Source organism: Akebia trifoliata, unplaced genomic scaffold, assembly GCF_017979445.1.
Source record: "Akebia trifoliata isolate Shusen 1 unplaced genomic scaffold, ASM1797944v1 Contig00135_ERROPOS630964, whole genome shotgun sequence".
In the NCBI taxonomy this organism is placed as follows: domain Eukaryota; kingdom Viridiplantae; phylum Streptophyta; class Magnoliopsida; order Ranunculales; family Lardizabalaceae; genus Akebia; species Akebia trifoliata.
In genome coordinates this window covers 139305-157209 of record NW_028236851.1, presented here as the reverse complement: position 1 = coordinate 157209, position 17905 = coordinate 139305, and the positions used below count along the sequence as shown (strand labels likewise).

At 35.0% G+C, this 17905-nt stretch overlaps 2 protein-coding genes across 4 annotated transcripts; one reads left to right on the top strand and one right to left on the bottom strand.

The window, feature by feature from the left end:
- Positions 1–809: 809 nt before the first annotated feature.
- LOC147381913 (protein N-terminal asparagine amidohydrolase-like) lies at positions 810–10660 on the top strand. 3 transcript variants are annotated; one of them, XM_086429793.1, is made up of 9 exons: positions 813–994; positions 4849–5010; positions 6078–6142; positions 6229–6328; positions 6436–6474; positions 6554–6745; positions 7321–7499; positions 7876–7995; positions 10239–10660. In XM_086429793.1, the coding sequence occupies exons 1-9, from the start codon at positions 944–946 to the stop codon at positions 10366–10368; spliced, it is 1038 nt and encodes a 345-aa protein (XP_086285919.1). In that variant the 5' UTR covers positions 813–943; the 3' UTR covers positions 10369–10660. The 3 variants fall into 3 exon arrangements, with proteins under 3 accessions (XP_086285920.1, XP_086285921.1, XP_086285919.1); XM_086429794.1 differs by lacking the exon at positions 4849–5010 and having other exon boundaries at positions 810–994; XM_086429795.1 differs by lacking the exon at positions 6554–6745 and having other exon boundaries at positions 810–994.
- A 3130-nt stretch (positions 10661–13790) lies between these two features.
- Positions 13791–15974, bottom strand: LOC147381912 (uncharacterized). Its single transcript, XM_086429823.1, has 3 exons — positions 15770–15974; positions 14733–14814; positions 13791–14571 (listed from the first exon to the last, which is right to left on the bottom strand). Exons 1-3 carry the CDS (start codon positions 15972–15974, stop codon positions 13791–13793), a joined length of 1068 nt encoding a protein of 355 aa, XP_086285949.1.
- Between the last annotated feature and the right edge of the window lie 1931 nt (positions 15975–17905).

Below are 17905 nucleotides of genomic sequence, written 5' to 3'. Positions count from 1 at the left end.
CCTAAACCAGCCCATACATAACCTATTTAATAAAATTCTAATATTTATTGAAAAAATAATTTTCATTTTTACTATAAAAAATAAAATACCATTACTAAAAATAAAATCACGCGATCATAAACCAATGTCAACCAACATAAATTAAGTATCACAAAACATAAATTAAGTTTTATCATAAAAAATGGATAATTTAAAAAAATTCTTAAATATTTGTTTAAATATTTAAATCTGCACGTTAATGACACGTAGATGCCTCTAACCTAGACTTGATTCATTTAATAATCTTGTTAGACGGTTAATATTATTATAACCCAAACTCAATTAGGCATAACTCAAACCCATTCCATTAATCTTGTAATGTTTTTGAGTTGTGTTAAGATTGTCATCCCTAATTTTTAGTAAGAAAATCCTAAATTAAAGTATAATACTCATTTCTTACTAAAATTTTCTTTTTCTCTCATATTATTTTAAAGGAGTTGTGATACATTAACACTCTAAAACATACATGATTGACATGACAAGTATCATAGATATTTTTTGTTTTTTTTTTTTTTTTTGATACAACCAAAAAAAAGATCTATAATCCTATGCACTTGTCATGTCTAAGCGTGTGTACGTTTTAACACGTGAATTTATCATTAGTCATTTTGAAGGAGTCGTGTTGTTGTGACCTCAATTCATACCTAACTAACATGGAGGTGTGTACGAAATAAAACCTGTGAAAAGCATTTATTGTTTTTGTGAAATGAGGTCAGTCTAGCATTATTCATTTTTTAAGTCATTTAAAGTGAAGTTTAATAAGGGCATTCAAGGTATTCAAGATATTCTTTCTTTTTCTCAACTTCAAGAAGGTAAAGCCTGCGCCATAGAGGGGTACTTCAAGGCGTAAATCGAGTCGCTAAAGACTCTATTTCTATATCAATCAAAGCCGTTCAAAAGAATCATGATCTTCGTTGGTGGGACCCATTTTTCCACTTCTTCCTCCTCATCGCAGGTACTTCTCTCTCTCTCTCTCTCATAGGTTACAGTCAATTAATATTTAATTTTCAGAGCAAATTAGGCACTAATATTCACGACTGAATGTTGACTTTGTTACCAAACAAACCCAATATTTCTCGTCTCCAGTCCATTCAAGGTTTGAATTTTGAGTTCAAAACCGTTTTGAAGCATGGTGTTAGGAGATGGTTTCCCATCTCGTATCGTTTCGCCACCCACAACATCGAGTTGATTCGTCCGACTCATCTCATCTCATCTCATCTCAACTCAAATGAGTAAAAAAAATTTAAATCGGGTTTTATGTTGAGATAAATCCCGACAGTTGGATTTAGTATTTTTCACGGTTGGGATTGTGTGTGAACATACACTACGTGAAGGAGAGAAGCACTGAAGTTGAAATTGTTGCTAGAGATGCATGCGAAATTGACAACATTGAGTGAAGACAATTGTTGTGTTTTATTATATGTATTAGAGTTTGTCCTTGTCTACAAAATTGGCACCCTCTATGGGGTCAAAGGGGTAAAAGAGGGAAAACAAATAAAATTGGAAAAAGGGTATTCTTGTAATAAAAGAGACAAGTAAAAACAACAAAGTTAAAGTCGAGATTCCTAAGGAAATTAAAGGCCCGATTGATTCAGCTGCCTGAATCTGTTGTCAGAAGCTGAAACATTAAAAAGCTTATTTGATAGGGCTTTCAAAAAGTGCTATGTTGTTTACCAGAATCAAGTAATTAGTGTTTGATACAGTTTCTGAGTCTATCCCTTGAACGAGGTCCATATATATATATATATATATATATATGGGAAATGTTCAGCAACAAACATTTTGACAAATATTTTGGCAAAACATTTTTCAAAACATGGGTTAGAGGTTTTGGAATGGGCTGATTTTTGGTGAGGATGATCTCTACGGTGAGGAAATCATATCACCAAAAATCAGCCCATTCCAAAACTTCTAACCCCATCAAAAATGATTTACAAAAAATGGACGGTCCATGATTTTTCAACTTGTAAACTGGGGCTAGAAGTTTTGGAATGGGCTGATTTTGGTGAGGATAGTCTCCTCACCGTAGAGATCATCCTCACCAAAAATCAGCTCATTCCAAAATCTCTAACCCATGTTTTGAAAAATGTTTTGCTAAAATGTTTGTTGCTGAACGGGACCCTATATATGTGTGTGTGTGTGTGTGTGTTGGTTTATGGCCCTAACTTGAGTTATTTTTTGGTTTATCTTGAGCTGGGGGTGTGGGGGCTGACAAAGTTCGAGGGACAAGATTGAATTTTTTTGGGCATCAGTACAACTTCTTGGGGGCATTTTCATCATTAGAAAATGCATGTTTTTCCCTATGACGCCATATATATTCCAAGTTCAGAAATCCTAAAATTGTATTGTATTTTCGCAGTTTTCATCAATAACGAATTATCATTGCTGCTCGAGGACATAGGCAATCTTGCCGAACCACATAAATCTCTTGTGTTTTGTTTCCTCTATTTCTGAATCTTCGTAGTCTATCAATCTTGGTCGATCTAAGGGAGGTTTTCCGCAACAATATATACACTAAGGGTGCAACTTGGTTCAGTTCAAACCAAGAACCAACCCAAACCGATAGCTTTGGGTTGGTTTGGTTCGGTTGGGATCAAGTTGCGATTTGGTTATGGATTAAGAAAATGGAGAACCGATCAATTTGGTCCAGTTCTCGGATCAAGACTTGTACAGAAATGAACCAAATTGAGAATCAAACCCTCATGTAATAAATAAGTATATATTAGTTTATTATGAATTTTTTTACGAGTTAGGACATAGATTAATGATTTTTTTAAGGTGACTTTTTTTATTATTTATAGATAGGTTAATGATTTATCATATGAAATATTATGTTTATTAAATATTTGTTTTTTTTTTTTTTCATTAAAATGTGTTACTTCCAAGCAGGCTTATAGAATATTGGCAATCCCTAGAACATACCTTAGTTCGGTTTGGTTTAGTTATATTGGCATTTCAGTTTCAGTTCTTACTTGGTGGAACCGATTTATGTTGGTTTGGTTCCAATGTGACCCCAAACCAAACCAAGTTGCACCCCTAATATATACTAGAGTTTGCCTATGCTTCATGTAATTTGTCGTTTTCTTTCTTTCAATTATTTTTATTGTTATCATCAATTCTCACACCTATTTTTTCAACAAATTGGTGTTAGACCAAGGTTCGTATGGTGAACCTAATGGTTGGGCAAGGTATACTTTTAACAAACATAATGATGTTGACAATCATTGTGGGTGGTTGCGTTGAGAGTACATCAATTTCAATCCTAGGAGTTTTTATCCTGCGTTCATATAACTCAAGTGTCGTAAGTTCCTGTAGAAGCTTGTCCAACCATATATTTTGGATTTATTAGTTTAAATAAGAGGAATAAGGTGATTTAAATGTATTTTAATTAGTGTTCTTTTGGCATAGAAGATAGCTAAAGGATTATCTTGAGGAGAGTGGGAAAAAAATTAGATTAGGAATATCTAAGGAAAAAGGTACATGGATCAAGGACCATGTAGAGCCTAGACCGAGGTCCAATTTTGGGCGACATGGATTGCCACATTGGCCCAAATGATACCTCAGGCTTCTACAATTAATGGTTTAGATTAGGTTTGGAACAAAATTCATAAAAACTGTTTTTTTTTTGGTCAGATCTAAGACTTCAAAAATGGATGGTTGTTGAACTTCCAAATTTAAAATTGAAATCCAATGGTGAAATCAAGTCTTTAAAATTAATTTAAACCTTTGGCACCTGATCATGTTTTTGGCTGCCACAAGGACATGTGGTCCTTTGGTCCATATAACCCCCATCTCATTCAGGTTACTCATGAGAAAAACACACGATCCCAATCCAACAGTTTATCTTGAGGACATGTGGAGTTAAGTTTTTAAGCCTTGCCTAAGCCTCAAGCTTCGAGGCTTACGCCCCTACAGGGTGAGGTGTAAGCCTCTTATAAACTAGCCGAGGCTTAAGCGTTTAGGCACAACCTTGTGCCTCTCCTCTAGGTCTAATCCTCACAGGCCTTGAGATGTGATTTTTCTGTACATTGATTGTAGTATTATAAGTTATGACCCAAGAGAGTACCAACATAGCTAAGTTGGTAAAGGCTTGAGGAGCGTTGATCCCATGACTTAGGCTCAAATTCCGTTGAACCCACGTTCACCCCTGTTGTATTTTCCTCCACTCTCAGGTTTGTCATACTCATACCCAGTTAGGCCTTGTGACCCTCTTATGTTTGTAGTTCTCCCCCCTCTAACAGATCAGTCTTTTGGCGTATTTGGTTGGTTAACAAGCTTGACTCTATTGCTAGTTTAATTGTTGGATCAAAGATATGCCATAATTCCCCATTTTGAGGATATGCAACTAAGGTTGAAAGAACATAATGATAATGGCTCGTTCACCGTTGGATCCTACTATTTGGTTTTCGACTCAACATCGAGATCTAAGTTTCAATCATCTTATTTGGGGTTTGAATATTTCGTCCACAATGGCATTTTTTCTGTGGTCTGCCATCTACCTCTTTGGACAAAATTCTTATTGTTGATGACCTAATTTCTTGCAAAAGAATTATCAATTGGTGCTCCATGTGCAAGTCCAATGCAAAGTAAACATTCCACTCTGTGTATCCCAACCAACCGCACTTTATGATCTATACGGATTTCTATTTCTGGAATTAGCTTTGCCATATATAACTAATATTCTTGAGGAAAGTACCAATTAGTTTCTTTTGGCTTATATCTTATTCTCACCATATAAATATTTGTTTTTGTAAGTGATTCAATGTAGATAACAATTAACAACTTTGAAAAACTTGTGTCTATAATCAGGGAAGTGAGAACTTGGTTGCTTTGTTGGAACACCCCATACTGGTCTCAGCTTCAAATTCATTCAAAGCTATTCCAGAAAGGAAAGTCTCAGTCTCGGACCGGATTAGACATGTTTATGTTTTCCAGAGAGAATATGCAACTGTTGATCCTGCTCTTGTGGAGGTAGGTTATTCTACTTTCCTTTTTCTTTCATGATAAAGGTTTCATAGGTTTTAGTTTATAGAAGAAACCTGAATACTGGATACCGGCTTCTAATGCTTTGATATATCATATCCACAACGTATTATGAATCTCCTAGCTGATGCTGCACCGAATCACGAGGATGTGCCATTAGTGTTGAGAATGACACTAAATCTAGTCCCCAAGTGTTTTTTTTTTGTGGCCCTTACCCTGTACATTGCAACAATACCTCCACCATTTTTGGCCTACCCCTTTACATTAGAACAATACCCCACTACTCCTTACTACCCTCCGCCTTGCGGTGAAATTTTTTTACCATTCCTTGGGTATTTGGAACTCTCCATCTTTTATTTTTTCCCTTGATCACCCATCACCACAAATGCCTATGCAAGAAGCCCCATGTGGGACGTTTTGTACAGGTTCAAGTTTCTTTTTTTCCTTTTTTTTTCTTTGTGTCTTTCTTGATTGAAAGACGTATCTCTAGAGTCGTGTAATTCATGAATGAATCTACAATCCTTGCTTGAGTGATTCCCTAATTGATCTTTAGATTGCATTTTGCAATCAGTGTTCTTGATTATAAAAAAAAGGTCTTAATTGAATTATGGTCCCTTTCTTATTTGCTCTTATCTTCTGCGTTCTGTATCACTAGCTACCATGTTAGTGTCTGAAATCATATCCAATTATTGATATATGGGAACATAACTACTTATAATTGAAGAATTTACATTCTTTGGGAAAAATAAAAGTTAAATACACTTAAGCACACTACTTCAGTATATGTTGATATCTTTTGTAATTTGTTATACTAAAATATATTGATGTTGCATACTGCAACTTATTTTTGATTGAGAGAACAAATCCATTGCCTTTTTTAACTTTTCTTTTTGATATGCAACAAAGTTAACCACAAGTCCACAATGTTGAGTGTGTGTGTGTGATCTCTTTTAGTTGCATAGTTTCAGTATACCACTCACTTCTAGAAATTTATTTTTATTTTTTCCATTTCTTATTCTGACAATATTCATGCTTTTGTTTTTTCACATTAAAAGTTAATTGGCACAGATGAAGCGACTACCTGTGTGGGCCTTGTGATTCGCAACCCGAAGTCTGGAATGTAAGAACTGATACCATAAATATGAAGGATTTCAACATTTCATTATCTAATTATTTTGTCCTTGTATTTGCATCTCTTGAACACAGGACCTCAGTTGCCCATATGGATTCTCCAGATGTTGTTGATGTGGGCCTCAATCAGATGTTATCATTAGTCATTGATCGCTATTCAGATGCTGAGCTTGACGTTTGTTTCTTTCTTATTCGAATAAAGATTTGTTGCTGCTTTGATGATTTGTGTTCCTACTTTGAATATTTCACATATTTTGAAGTCTAAACAAGTTATATCTGCAGGTGCATCTAATTGGTGGCTTTGACGATGCCTCACCCAAAGTTTGTTCTTATATCTTATTTTCTAGTATTTCCTTGTCAAAAAATGTAACTAATTGAATTTAAGTAATTTTGATTGCAGCATAGTACTGGCATGAATGGATCAGAAAGTAAAGAAGAATTACACCATCATTCTTTTCCTTTATGTTCAAAAATAATTGAAGCTTTGGAGAACCGCCAAGAAAATTTTCACATTCGAATGCTCTTTGTTCTTGGGCATAATACTGCAAGAGATTCTGATGGAAATGCATACCCCATCGTTAATGGTTTTTTGGTAAGTTGATGCTGCATCTCTTTAAATTTCTCTCTTGTACCGATAGTATATGCTAAGCTTTTAATTTCCGTATTAGAGAAGAAATTACTTTCATTAAGAGAGTTGTTACTTGAGCAATATCTGGAACTTGTGGTTCAACTTTGGGATTTATAGTTGCTCAAATTTGTTTTTTATGGTCGAAACATTAATGAGATTTCTCGAAGAGAGTTGCTATTGGCACCCCAACTTTTACTTCTTACACCCAATTAGAAATAAAGAAAATAAGTGAATGGTTGAGAATGCGTAAAAGTTGGGGTGCCCATAGAAGCTCTCTCATTTTCTTTTGCTCTATTTCTATTTTTTGGGTTTAGAATTTTATATGAGACCTAATCATAGCTGTAAACAACTACCGAAATTGTTTGAATGATTGTTACAATGTTTTGTAATGTTGATATTATAATTTGAGCCAAGCCCTGTGTTTTAATCTTTAATTGGGGTGTGATAAATAATTTAAGAAATGGGGGTGTAATAAGTAAAAGTTGGGGTGTCAATAGCAGATCTGTTCTTAAATATGGATCCATGTTTGCTGTCCTTAGGTAGAGACTAGCTCCGGATCCGTCAAGCCAGCTAGCTTTGATAGAAGTTCGAGATGCCCAGATGAAATAATCAGGAGAATTCGAGTGACTGTTTCCTTCGAGGATCCCAATTGGAAAGGAAAATTAATGGAGACATACAATACTCAAAATGACCAATTTCAGATCGCCGCATGTTCTTGGTAAAAATGTTACTTCACAACTTCACTTTCTAGTAATATAACATATCTTAAGAAACCTTGGCCTAGTGGCAAGCCGAGCCTTGATAAGCTCCTTAGGAAGAGTAGGTCAAGTGTTCGAAACCCCACAAAGCTACAAATTTCTTGGGGCCACCCTCTAGGGTTCGGGTTGACCCTTGATTCAACCAGTTGTACGTAGGACTTTCTGAGGGGGCAGTGCATGTGACTGCGGGATTAGTCTCTCCCAAAGGTGGGGATACCCACGATATCAAAAAAGAAACTTGGAAATAATTGTGCAGTCTTAGACACCCTTTGATGGTCATTTTTTTTCTTCTTTCTAACAAGTGATGCAATCTAATTTTTCTTTCTGGTGTTATAGGACGCCACTTTGGAAATATAATGCTCTTTCACTACAGAAACTATCTGATTCAGAAATCCTTCGTAGATGTTCTACTTCACCTCTTGCCGAGGGCCCAGATTTTGTTGATAATGAAAGAAGGTATGCAGCTTGATTTGTCAGATCAAATGCTACAATCTTAAATGATATCTTGTGAGATCGACTTAACCTGATACTCCCGTTTGTGGGGGTGAGTAGTGTATGAGCTGTTAACACTTAGGACTTAAAATGGGTCGGATTTTATCTAAAATCCGAGTGATCCAAATCCGAATTTAGTGGGTTTGGTTCCTTCAAGTATATATGAATTAAAAAATGGGTTGGATATGGGTTGATGTCCCTTGACCCGAGTCGGACTTAAGTCGAATGCTTATCCATCCATATATCCTCCTAGATCCGAATGATATATTATTTTGTAAGTTATATATATTTTTCAGGGTATTCTCTTTACAATCAACAAGTGTTAGTCACAGTGGCTAAGGCCTCCCTCAATAAAGGAAGAGGTTTTGCGTTCAAATCACACCTTTAGTATTTGGCAGCAGGCTCCTCTATTACTTGAAAAATATTATCATAGTCAATAAAATTCAACTGATTTTATATATTTTGATAAATTAATTTATTCTTGATAATTTAAATATTTATTATCTGAAATAAATATGATTAATTTTTTGATGAAACATATTTTGATTTAGGGCTCAAAATGGGTCGGCTTCGGGTCAAATATGAGTACATCCATATTCAAATCTGATTTTTTTATATTTAGATTTGTATTCGAATTCAATTTGGATCTTATTAGCAAAAACCATCTCCGAACCATATTGATTACACTAACTCTGAATTCATATTCGACCTGACTGAATTGACTTGATTCGGTTCGAATAATTTTGAAATATTCAACTTTTTTTTTTTGTTATATATATATTTTTTATTTGTTGTATTATTCTGTTTTACTATTATAATTTATTTATTTTCTAAGAATTCATGTTATAATAAAGCAGTAGATAAAATATATTTTGAAAAGTAAAAAAATAATTTTCAAAGCAATATATCATCCGGATCAAGGCGGATATAGGGTTGGATCCGACTCGGGTTAAGGGACATCAACCCATATCCGACTAATATTTTTCTTTGGATCTACTCCAAGGGACCAAACCCGCTAAATTCGGATCACTTGAATTTTGGATAAAATCTGACCCATTTTAGGCACTATTCTAATCACCTTATTTTATTAAAAAATAATAATTATTTAAATAGGAATCTAGATCATAAATAATGTAAAGTGAGTTGAATAATTTAGATACTAAATAACTCAGGTGAGTCAATTCGATTTTTGGGATTAAAGATTTTTGCCTAGAGTTGGAAATCCCACCCATATAAGTGAGTTGTAACTCCTTTAAAAATAGGAGTTGAGGACCTTCTTGGAGTTGCAACTCCATGGAATTGGTGAACCAAACAACCAATTTGAATTCTAAGGTGGGAGTTGCAACTCCAACTCCCATTTCCAAATACGCCTATAGTGTTTTTTATTGAAATAACCTTGAACAGTGCAAAATTATCCGACCCAAACTATTAATTCGGTCGGGTCAGATCTGGATATGAGTTTGGTAAAAATATGGTTCAGATATGGTTGTAACTAGTCGGATCTGAATAACAAATTCGGATATGGATATACTCATATCTGGCCTTAAACCGGACAGTTTTAAGCCCTATTAGCAGTGTTTGAGATGTGTGGTAGATGGTTAATAATACATCTTGATTGCTAGTGCCAACAAAATTTAAACACCATTCATTGAGGGATCCCTAGTTTTGGTCTTTTGGAACCTGAGATTTATTCAATATCTGGGTTAGGTGCACTTAAATATTTTCCTCAAAAAAAGATTAAGAAATATAAATATAGAGTTAGTTTTTTTCCATTGAAATATCATATAATATTTGACATTATCCTGAGAAAAATAATAAAAATATCCGAAAAAAAACACTTCATCATCATCATCAATGCCTTACCGCACAAATATGGAATCAGCTGAACGAATCTTGTTCCTCTAGTCAATTATGACTAAAACCATTTTTTTTTGTTATTCCAAATGTGTTCATATCAGCTCACACTACCAAATCCAATTTTTTTCCGGCTCTTCCCCTTTTAGAATATATAAATAACCTCAAGAAGAAAAGAAAAAAAAAAATTGATAATATTTGATAATATTAAAAAAGAAAATCTTCTCTCTTAAATGTATATTATTGACCTTACTTCTTTAGTTGAAGATTTGTAGACCATTGTTTTTTAGTATAATAAAAAAGATCGATTACATGTACAAATTTTGATCAAGTATTCATTTTCTTCTTTACAGGATCTTCGATTATTTGATTCAACACCCGGATTGGAGAGAAACCTTTCCCATGAGGAAGCCACACATCTTTATAAGGACAGACAATGGATCATGGACGATGGACAAGGTGCCAAGTAACCTAAGAAGGTGATTGCTTTTACTCTTATCTAAAATCTATCCTGATAACAACTTCATAATACCTAAAGGTGATGTAGGGAGCAAAGTTATATTGGGTTTGCTCTACTTTTGGTCTAATCTGAATATAGATTTGGTTGGGGGCCTCTTTTACGGATTTTGTATTCAGATGGGATTCTTTGTGTGTTTTATAACTTTCACGGGGTTTCTTTTATATTTATTTTTCTTCTTTTTTACACTCTTTTTCTTCTATTTTGATAAATAAAAAAAAGTCACATATTGTAGTAGTATACTAATTTTCGAGTTCAGTTGGTGTGTATCAGTGATAGAAGGCTTGCAAGAAAGGTACTAAATTTCCACATTTCCTGAAAATTTTCTGAGATACATTTTATTTCCCTTGATTTCCAATATCCAAAGGCACTTACATTTTTTTTCTGCAAAGGTTCCATTGAAATCGTTATTTGTTTTGCAATTTTTTTCCGAATAAAAATATGTTTTAACTGATATTTAATATATAAATTGCATTATTTCCTCGAAATTTTTAAAGAAGTTGGGAACAAGCTTCTTAAACCTAGAAATAATTGAATTATTTCTCCTCAGTTTCTGTTTGGATATAGTAGTTATCTCAACAGTTAAACAATGATAAATCAAGAGGGCTGCTATTGGCACCCCAACTTTTACTGAGTAGGTCCCAATTTCTTAAATTATTTTTCACACTCCAAATAAAGATTAAAACACCATTCAAACATTACAAAGGTTTGGCTCAAATTATTATCTCAACATTACAAAACATTCTAACACTCATTCAAACAATTTCAGCAGTTGTTTAAACCCAAAAAATAGTAAGACTTGTGCTACTCGCACCCGTGATATACGCTCTCTACGCCCACCTTTTGTGGAAAAAAAAGGAAATTACACATATACCCTCATCAAATTACTCTATACGCACCATCTTTATTTTTTGACAAATTTTGTTTGGTGGGTTTGAAACTAATTTGTTGTAGTAGATTTGGGATGTATCCTTTCGAACATTACAAAATAGATTCGGTAGGTACCTACTGAATATTAAACAATAATTCAGTAAACATGTTTAAAGGTGTTTGGATTGTACGAGAATTTTTATTTTATTTTTATGAGTATAAGATTTTATAAATAACAAAGGGACAAAAACAATACAATGGAGGCTGAGAAAGCCCTCAGGCAGAAAAGCAATAAAACAATAAAGGCAAAAGAAAATTCTACTAACTACACAGGTTATCCCATCTAAATACAAAGTCTTCGAAAGAGATCTAGGAGAAATCCTTGCTCAACTTAGACCAAAAAAACAGCAGCCCTAAAATCTTTATGTACAATGTATGTGAATTGCTCTCCTTGCCCTGGAACATCTTGTTGTTTCTCTCTTTCCAAAGATCCCAAGCAATGGTTACTGGAAGAATAACCCAAATGTGTCTTTCTATTAGAGAAGATATTGTAAGCCCACCCTTCAAGCATCAAGAGAAAGTTGTTGGTGAGAACTCAATACATATGAAAAAAAGAAAGAAATGAATTCCAAATAGCACTAGAAAAAAAAAAAACAATGAAGAAGAGTGTGGTCCATAGATTCGCCATCAATTATACAAAGGAGGCAAAAATTTCGAGTGATCCACCCATGAGATATCAAATTGTCCAAAGTAAGAATCCTCCCTAGGGAGGCAATCCAACGAAGAAAGATACCTAGGAGGGTACAAGAGATGACCAGACAAGAGAAATAGGAAAAATAGTCCCTAACCTTGGGATCATGGCTTTGTAGAAAGAACAAACAGTGACTATCATGTCCTTAGTCTTGACTCATTCCCATCTATCTTGAACGTTCTCTCTGATTTGAATTTCATTTAATAAATTTAGAAGAGATGTTACCTCGGTTATCTCATAATCATTGAAATTCCTCCTAAATCTCAAATCCCAAGAAATAGTGATCTTGTTACGATTCGAACAATGCTTTATTGAACAGTTTCTATACAAAGAACAAGCGTACAAAGATGGGTATTGAGTTGATAGAGTTGAATTCCCGCACCACCTATCTTCCCAAAACCTTACTCTATCCCCTAAACCCACTCTAAAATTGATCTCTCTTTCAAAATCGTCGGCTACCTTGAGAATCCCCTTCCACACACTACAACCGAAAGTCCTTTTGGCTTCCCCACTAAATCACCCAAGTCTCATTTTCCTGTACCTAGCACACACCACCTTCCTCCACAAGCTATCCTTTTTTACTCTAAACCTCCATAACTACTTGCCTAGAAGGGGGCTTTGTTAGTTAATCTCAATCCTCTAATCCTTAAACTACCATTCCTCATTGGGATGCAAATCAACTTCCACTTAACGAAATGGTATTTTCTACCTCCATGCTTATCATTCCACAAAAAATTCTTGATGGGTCTTTCAACCATGTTCTCTACGGACTTTGGCATAGAGAAAATGGAGAGGAAGTAGATAGGAATGCTAGACAACGTGCTTTTGATCAATGTCACCTTACCTCCCTTGGAGAGATACCTCAATTTCCAGGTGCTCAACTTTTTTTCCATTCTATCAATAACACCATCTCAAATACTCTTACTATTATATGACGCTTCTAAGGGAAGACCTAAATAGGAAGAGGGAAGATTATCAATAGATCACCCCAAAATAGTAGTGTATATAAGGAGATCAATGACGTCCCCATCCTCAAAAATCTTACTTTTTTGTAAGTTGATATGAAGATCAGAGATTGCCTCAAAGCAACTTAATATTACTCACAAGTTCCTAACCTGCTCTCTTGAGTAGTCCAAGAATACTAAAGTGTTGTCAGCAAATTAAAGGTGGGAAATCAATGGACTCTCATTATTCACTTCAAATCCCGAAAGCTTCCCAATGCCTATGGTTCTTTTGAACAATCTACCCAAAGCTTCAACCACAATAAAAAAAATGAAAAGAGATAAAGGATCACCCTGTCTCAAACCCCTAAAGAAACCTGTCGGACTACCGTTGACTAAAATAGAATAAGACGTTGAGGTTATACACTTCATAATTCAACCAATCCATTTTCTACCAAAACCCATCCTACCCATCTTGTACTCCAAAAAATCCCAACACTCATGATCCTATGCTTTTTGAAGGTTTATTTTTCTCACGAAATCCACCTTATTGTCCTTAATCCTCAAATTTAGATACTCATTCTCAATTAACATATCATCTAAGATTTGTCTCTCCCTAACAAACGCTCCTTGTTCTGCATTTATAAGAATTTTCAAAACTTCTTTCAATCTTGAGGCCAACACTTTAGAAATGATTTTATGTACTGAACTAACCAAACTAATGGGTCTAAAGTCCCCAAGATTGTCAGCCCCTACTCTTTTAGAGATGAACGCCACGAAGGTACTATTCAAACCATAGTCCAGGCAATTATTCTCTTGCAACTCCTTAATCACCTCCATAAAATCCTCTAACACAATGTGCCAACATAAAATCCCCTTCCACCGAAGACCCATCAATAGATAACTTAATGATTTGATTGTTTCTTCTATGAAAGTTTGTCATTTTATATAAGAATTTCGTGTTGTTGTATCCTTCTTTCAACCACTTGATTCTAGATTTCTGTCTCCAACTTATCTCTTCCATCAAAGCTATCTTTGGGAACTCCAATTTTAACTTTATTCTGTTCACCCATTCCTCCATCCACATGTCGTCTGCTTCCTCTTTAGCATCTAGAATTTCAATTTTATTAAGAATCTCCCACTTTTTTACTTCAATTTTTCCCAACACCTCTTTGTTCCACACTTTCAACTTCTCTTTCAAGGACTTAAGCTTATTCTTAAACATATTCCCTGAGTTCCTTATAGAGGGGCTTTCATTCCAACAATCTTTACCCAAGTCCGAGAAGTTAAGATCAATGAGCCACATATTCTCAAATCTAAAGGGTAACGGTTTGGTTATAGGTTGACCCACCTCTAAAAGGACAGAGAGATGATCTGAGACTGGGCTAGAGGTAGCAGAATGCACAACATTGTCAAATTTCTCTTCCCATAAACTACCGACTAAGAACCTGTGAATTCTAGACAACCTAGGGTTCACTTGGTTGTTAGACCACGTAAATCGTCTACCCAACGACAGGAAGTCCATAAGAGAGTATCTATTAATGAACTCATTGAAATCCCTCATTCTTTTTGTAGTACTTGTATCCACATTCTTCTCATGGCTAAATCTAATAACATTAGAGTCCCCTCCTAACACTCATGAGCTATCCCAATAACCCACAGTATCTTCCAACTCTTCCCAAAATTGATACCTCTCACTACTTCTCGTAGGGATGTAAACGATTGTAAACACCCATTGAAAGTCATTGTTAACACAATTACATAATACTGAGATGGTGAACTCCCCACAATGTTATCCGTCACATGAAGCAAGTCTTTTCTACACATTAAGATAATACCACCAGCCGTACCTAAAGCAGGAAGAAACAACCAACCAATATCTCCCCACCAAAGCTCCTTAATGATCTCCTGTTTACATTTATCTAACTTTGATTCCTGAATGGTCACAAGCATCGGATTTTTCAATCTAATATAGCTTTCACAGCTGCCCTCTTCTTCTTATCCCCCAAACTTCTCACATTCCAAGAAAGAATTTAAATCGTAATAAGGAACTAAAAAAACGACCCTCAACAGAACTGGCCACCTAATTGGCCACTCTTGACCTTGAAATTCTTCTAGTTGTCTCCAAAGGAGCTCTCACCACTAGTTCATTAAATTGGCTTTCCCTGTAACTACAAATCTCTTAGCTATTCTGACCAGTTAGAGTCACCTCATCTCTTGGCACTGAAATCTCTCTTCCATGTTGATTCAATTCCCCCTCCAAAGTTTTCGATCTCTCAAATCTCTTATCGCCACCTTGAGGATAATGGAGGCATCTTCTTCCTCCGTCTCTAGAACTATCCCAAATGACTTTGCCACACTTACCATCCACTCAACTGTCTCCAATTCTATTCTGACTAACTCTTCATCTATTTTTTGTTGGTAAGGCTCATTCATCACGCTATCAACAAAATACCCTTCCTTGTACCCCTGTCTGATTCGTAACAAGCATCTTGAATGGAACTTGAGTCGTGGGTAATGATTCAGAAGGTAACAATGGAGTATCTCTTCCAAACCCACCTAATCCATCTTCCTCAAGAGGAAGTTCATGATTCTGAAGAAAATGAGTCAAAACTGGAGGACTTGAATCCTTTCAACAAAGAAAACACCACTTACAAAGCCAAACAAGGGAAATTCCCAAGGAATACTCAAAGAACCCAAAGAGTAACCGAAATGGAACACGAAAATTGAATTCACACAAGGAGGGAGAGAGTGTGCCCAAAATTTGAACAAGGAAATGAGTTGTGGCTCCTCTCATAAACTTACTATGACTTTCCTTCCTACAACCCATGTTAAATGGGTACAGGGCTATTCCTGTACGAATTGTTTCTGCCAGATCTAAAGTGCTATAGCCAACATTCTTCATCTCCGTTAGGAATGCTGGAGTTACTGTATCACTGAAATCAAGAATCTCCACTCTCGGTGGAAAGAACTGTGCCATTGGCTGGACCTGATATGATGTCCTTTCCATTTCTATTGATTAGATTCAATATCAATCCCTACTTTGAACTGATGATAACCTTCACAGAACATGTCCAAACTTCTGTGAATTTTCCATATGGGAAATCCCACTTTTAATCTAACATAGCTAATATCTTCACACCATCTTGTTTGTTTGTCCACCTCCTTCAAACCCCCTAACTATTTTCCAATCAATTTGATCACCACCTCTTGAATGTTCCTGATTCTAGAGGTTTCCACTCTCCTCCAGAAGAAGAATTTTCTTCGAAGATCACCAACTGATAAGTTTCCTATTGAAAGCCCCTTGATGATTCAGTGCATGTTTACAGATTCTCATGAACTTTGTCCAAGTGAAGTCTACTGATTGTGTTTCACAAATTATTGCTCATCTCCATCTCCCAAAGGCTTTGCTGCTTCGTTTGATCTCAATTCCCTTAACCTTCTGTTCACCTTCATTGGATTTTGTAACTTTACTACCTTTACCCTCTATTCCATAATCAGGTTTTTTTTTTTTCATTTGAACGTCAAGCATCCCATCCTTCTCATTATGAGCATCTACATTCCTTCCCTCTTTCTCAGACCTAGCCCCCCAGGTTGAAGATTTACCCGCCTCTGCTCACATTGTCAACCCATTTTTTCATTTGATTCCAACAAAAGTTTCACTGCCAAGCTAACTTCAATACAACCCTTAAGACCATCGACATTGTTTTAGCTTTAGCAGAAAACCTCTGTACTTTAAAAAATCTTTCCCTACTATTTCCATCCCTAGTCACCAGCAAGAAACTTCCATTAAACGAGAACGTCTCTCTGAAATCTTCCCTTACTTTCAAAAATCTTCCCCTATCGTAGGTACCTATCAAATTGATTTTAGAATGCTAAGTAGAAAGTTATGTACCGAATCTGTTAAAATAGGTTCAGTCTAAACATATTGAAAAGAGTATATGTGAAACTTTCCTTTTTTTTTTTTTTTTTTCTTAAGATTCTACTTAATAGGTAGGCACAAAGATTGTATATAGTGGGCACAAGTAGCATGACTCAATAGAAATCTAGCGTGAGAGCTTCTTTTGGCACCTTGACTTTTATTTATTCTCAACCATTTATTTTCTTTATTTTAAATTTGGGTGTAAAAAGTAAAATTTGCAGGTGCTAATAGCAATTCTCTAAATCAACTTATCAGTCCTTCCCTAATTATCTTCCTTCAAAGATTTTACAACTAAATTTCATGCAGTTGATTTAAAGTTTTAAACAACTTATCATCTCTATGACTGTGTTCACTATGCCTATTGGGGGGCTTGATTTAATGGAAGCGTTTGAATCAATAGATTCAATTGATAAACAAATATTAACTTGAAAGAAAATAAAGCATAAAGTTAAAAAGTAATTAAGAGAGAAAAAATAATTGAATTGATTGATTATTAATTTTTGGATTTGAAGTTCCTTATATAGATAATTTCATCATAACAACTTATAATCCTACTAAAATATTAAAAATTAATATTCTTAACATATTTATAACATCACTTTCTAATTCTATTAGAACTCAGTGAAAAAACGATGGAGAGAAAGAGTTAATTCTTACATTAACCCTAATTAAGCTTTAAAGTGAAATTACAAAGACTAATAAATGGAAAAGACAAAAAAGGATAAAAGACTAAAATTCTAATAAAACAGAATTATTCAACACTCTCCCTCAAGTTGGTGCATGGATATCAATAACGCCCAACTTGGACAAGACACCTTCAAATGCGGTTTTATTAACACCTTTAGTAAGAATATCAACGAGTTGCTGAGATGTCGGAACAAATGGAGTACAAATTTGTCCAGAAACAATTTTCTCTTTAATGAAATGTCGATCAACTTCGATATGCTTCGTTCTGTCATGCTGAACTGCATTTGCTAGTATGTTAATGGTTGATTTATTATCACAATATAGTGAAAAAG

Coding starts and splice junctions, on each gene's coding strand:
- LOC147381913 (XM_086429793.1), top strand. CDS start 944: ATGATCTTCGTTGGTGGGACCCATTTTTCCACTTCTTCCTCCTCATCG. Junction 5,011..6,077: donor TTGATCCTGCTCTTGTGGAG/GTAGGTTATTCT, acceptor TCACATTAAAAG/TTAATTGGCACAGATGAAGC. Junction 6,475..6,553: donor TTGACGATGCCTCACCCAAA/GTTTGTTCTTAT, acceptor TTTTGATTGCAG/CATAGTACTGGCATGAATGG.
- LOC147381912 (XM_086429823.1), bottom strand. CDS start 15,974: ATGGAAAGGACATCATATCAGGTCCAGCCAATGGCACAGTTCTTTCCA. Junction 14,815..15,769: donor TTGTAGGAAGGAAAGTCATA/GTAAGTTTATGA, acceptor TTCCTGCTTTAG/GTACGGCTGGTGGTATTATC. Junction 14,572..14,732: donor GTGGGGAGTTCACCATCTCA/GTATTATGTAAT, acceptor TAATGTTATTAG/ATTTAGCCATGAGAAGAATG.